The 1,513-nt window shown below is 50.0% G+C and overlaps 1 protein-coding gene across 1 annotated transcript in view; it reads left to right on the top strand.

The window, feature by feature from the left end:
* Window positions 1-684, top strand: part of LOC105978928 (complex III assembly factor LYRM7-like) — a 2,872-nt gene extending 2,188 nt beyond the window's left edge. The window contains 1 exon segment of the mRNA XM_045284072.1: window positions 600-684. Within this exon segment, the coding sequence (XP_045140007.1) occupies window positions 600-684 (85 nt within the window).
* The last annotated feature ends 829 nt before the right edge of the window (window positions 685-1,513 follow it).

Raw genomic sequence — 1,513 nt, forward strand, 5'->3', positions numbered from 1 at the left:
ACTTGCTTTTGACTGGCTCTGAATCCTGCATCTGGCTTGTCAACCTCCGGTTCTTTGGACTTGAGCCAACAGCCTGTTGATCATGACATTTGTCAGCAGCCTGCCATCCAAGCTGTTGACTTTGGATTCATTCACGTCTGCAGCCACAAACCTGTCCTCTTCCTGCTGATCTCGGGTTTATTAACCCGTGTGGGGATGAGAATCACATCTGATCCATGGACTTGGAACTTGCCTGCTTCCCATGTGTGAATTTTCGTGATATACATTTCCTTATATGTGTCCATTAATAAGCTTTACTGGCTTTACTTTTTGAGAGAACTCAACCAAAGGCATCATATTAACTAGTATATTTTCTGTCCCCGCCAATGTAATATGAAACACTTGTCTGTCTTGTTCAGGCAACATTTCCCAGTGCCTACAACAGTCCAGAAGGTGTAGTGGGAACCCTGGTGGAGGAGTGGTAACACATTGGGCTGCTATAACCACAGGTCAGTGGGGCAAAACCAGCAGCCACTCTGCGGGAGAAAGGGTAGGCTTTATACCCTCTTACAGAGTTACAGTCTCAGAAACTCACAGGGCACCTCTGCCCTGTCCTGTAGGATTGCTGAGTCAGGACAATTTGATGTCCGGGAGTTTGGTTTCTTGAGCTCCTTGGATCAGGAGGTAGTTTTGCAAGCAAGATGAGGGACTGCTGCATGCTTTAAAACCAGGAAAGGTGAGAAGAGTTGCATCCTTTCACCAGAGTTATTCAGTCTGCATGCTGAGCAAATCCTCAGAGAAGCTGGCTTCTATGAAGAAGGGCACGGCATGCGATTGGGAGGAAGGCTTATTAATAACCTTTGAAATGCAAACGACACAACCTTGCTTGCTGAGAGTAAGGAAGATCTGAAGCACTTGCTGATGGAGATCAAGGATTGTAAATGTTAGGTAGCCCGAGCAGAGACGGGGTGTGTTTACTGAGCATGCTCCAAATTCAGGCTGGAGCCAGGAAGAGGCAGTACACCTAGCTGGGTGGTACACCTGGATTGGCCCAATCTAGGCCAGGTGGGCTTAATTCAGCCAATGGGGTCAACCAGCACTTGTGAACCACACCTCCCAGCGGAAGGCCCCAAACAGGCCAGAAGCGGGAGACCCCACCCTCTCTTTCCCAGCTGCTCCTCCGCTGTCCCGCGCTGCTGGGCTGTGGTCTCTCTCTGGCTTGTGTTCAGTTTACTGTAATGCCTTGTGGGAGTCTGCACGTCCCTCAGCCCATGGCCTGCCGTCTGCTGTCTTTAAGCTTCCCATTCCCGGATGTTCCCTGGCCTATTGTCCTGCCTGAATTTGGCCTTTGTGATGATTGGTGCTCGGTGGCAGGCAGCCGCCATGCTCATTGGACACCTCCGCCAGGCATCCAAGTGCACCTCATTTGCATGTGGACTGTCCAAGTGTACCTCTTTTGCATGCAGACCTGTTTGAGGACTGATGCCTGCCATTTCTTCCATATTTGGTAGCTGCGTGATTATTGGATACTACC

This window comes from Echinops telfairi, unplaced genomic scaffold (assembly GCF_000313985.2).
Source record: "Echinops telfairi isolate 266 unplaced genomic scaffold, ASM31398v2 ScPeMD7_7468;HRSCAF=8506_0, whole genome shotgun sequence".
Taxonomy (NCBI): Eukaryota; Metazoa; Chordata; class Mammalia; order Afrosoricida; family Tenrecidae; genus Echinops; species Echinops telfairi.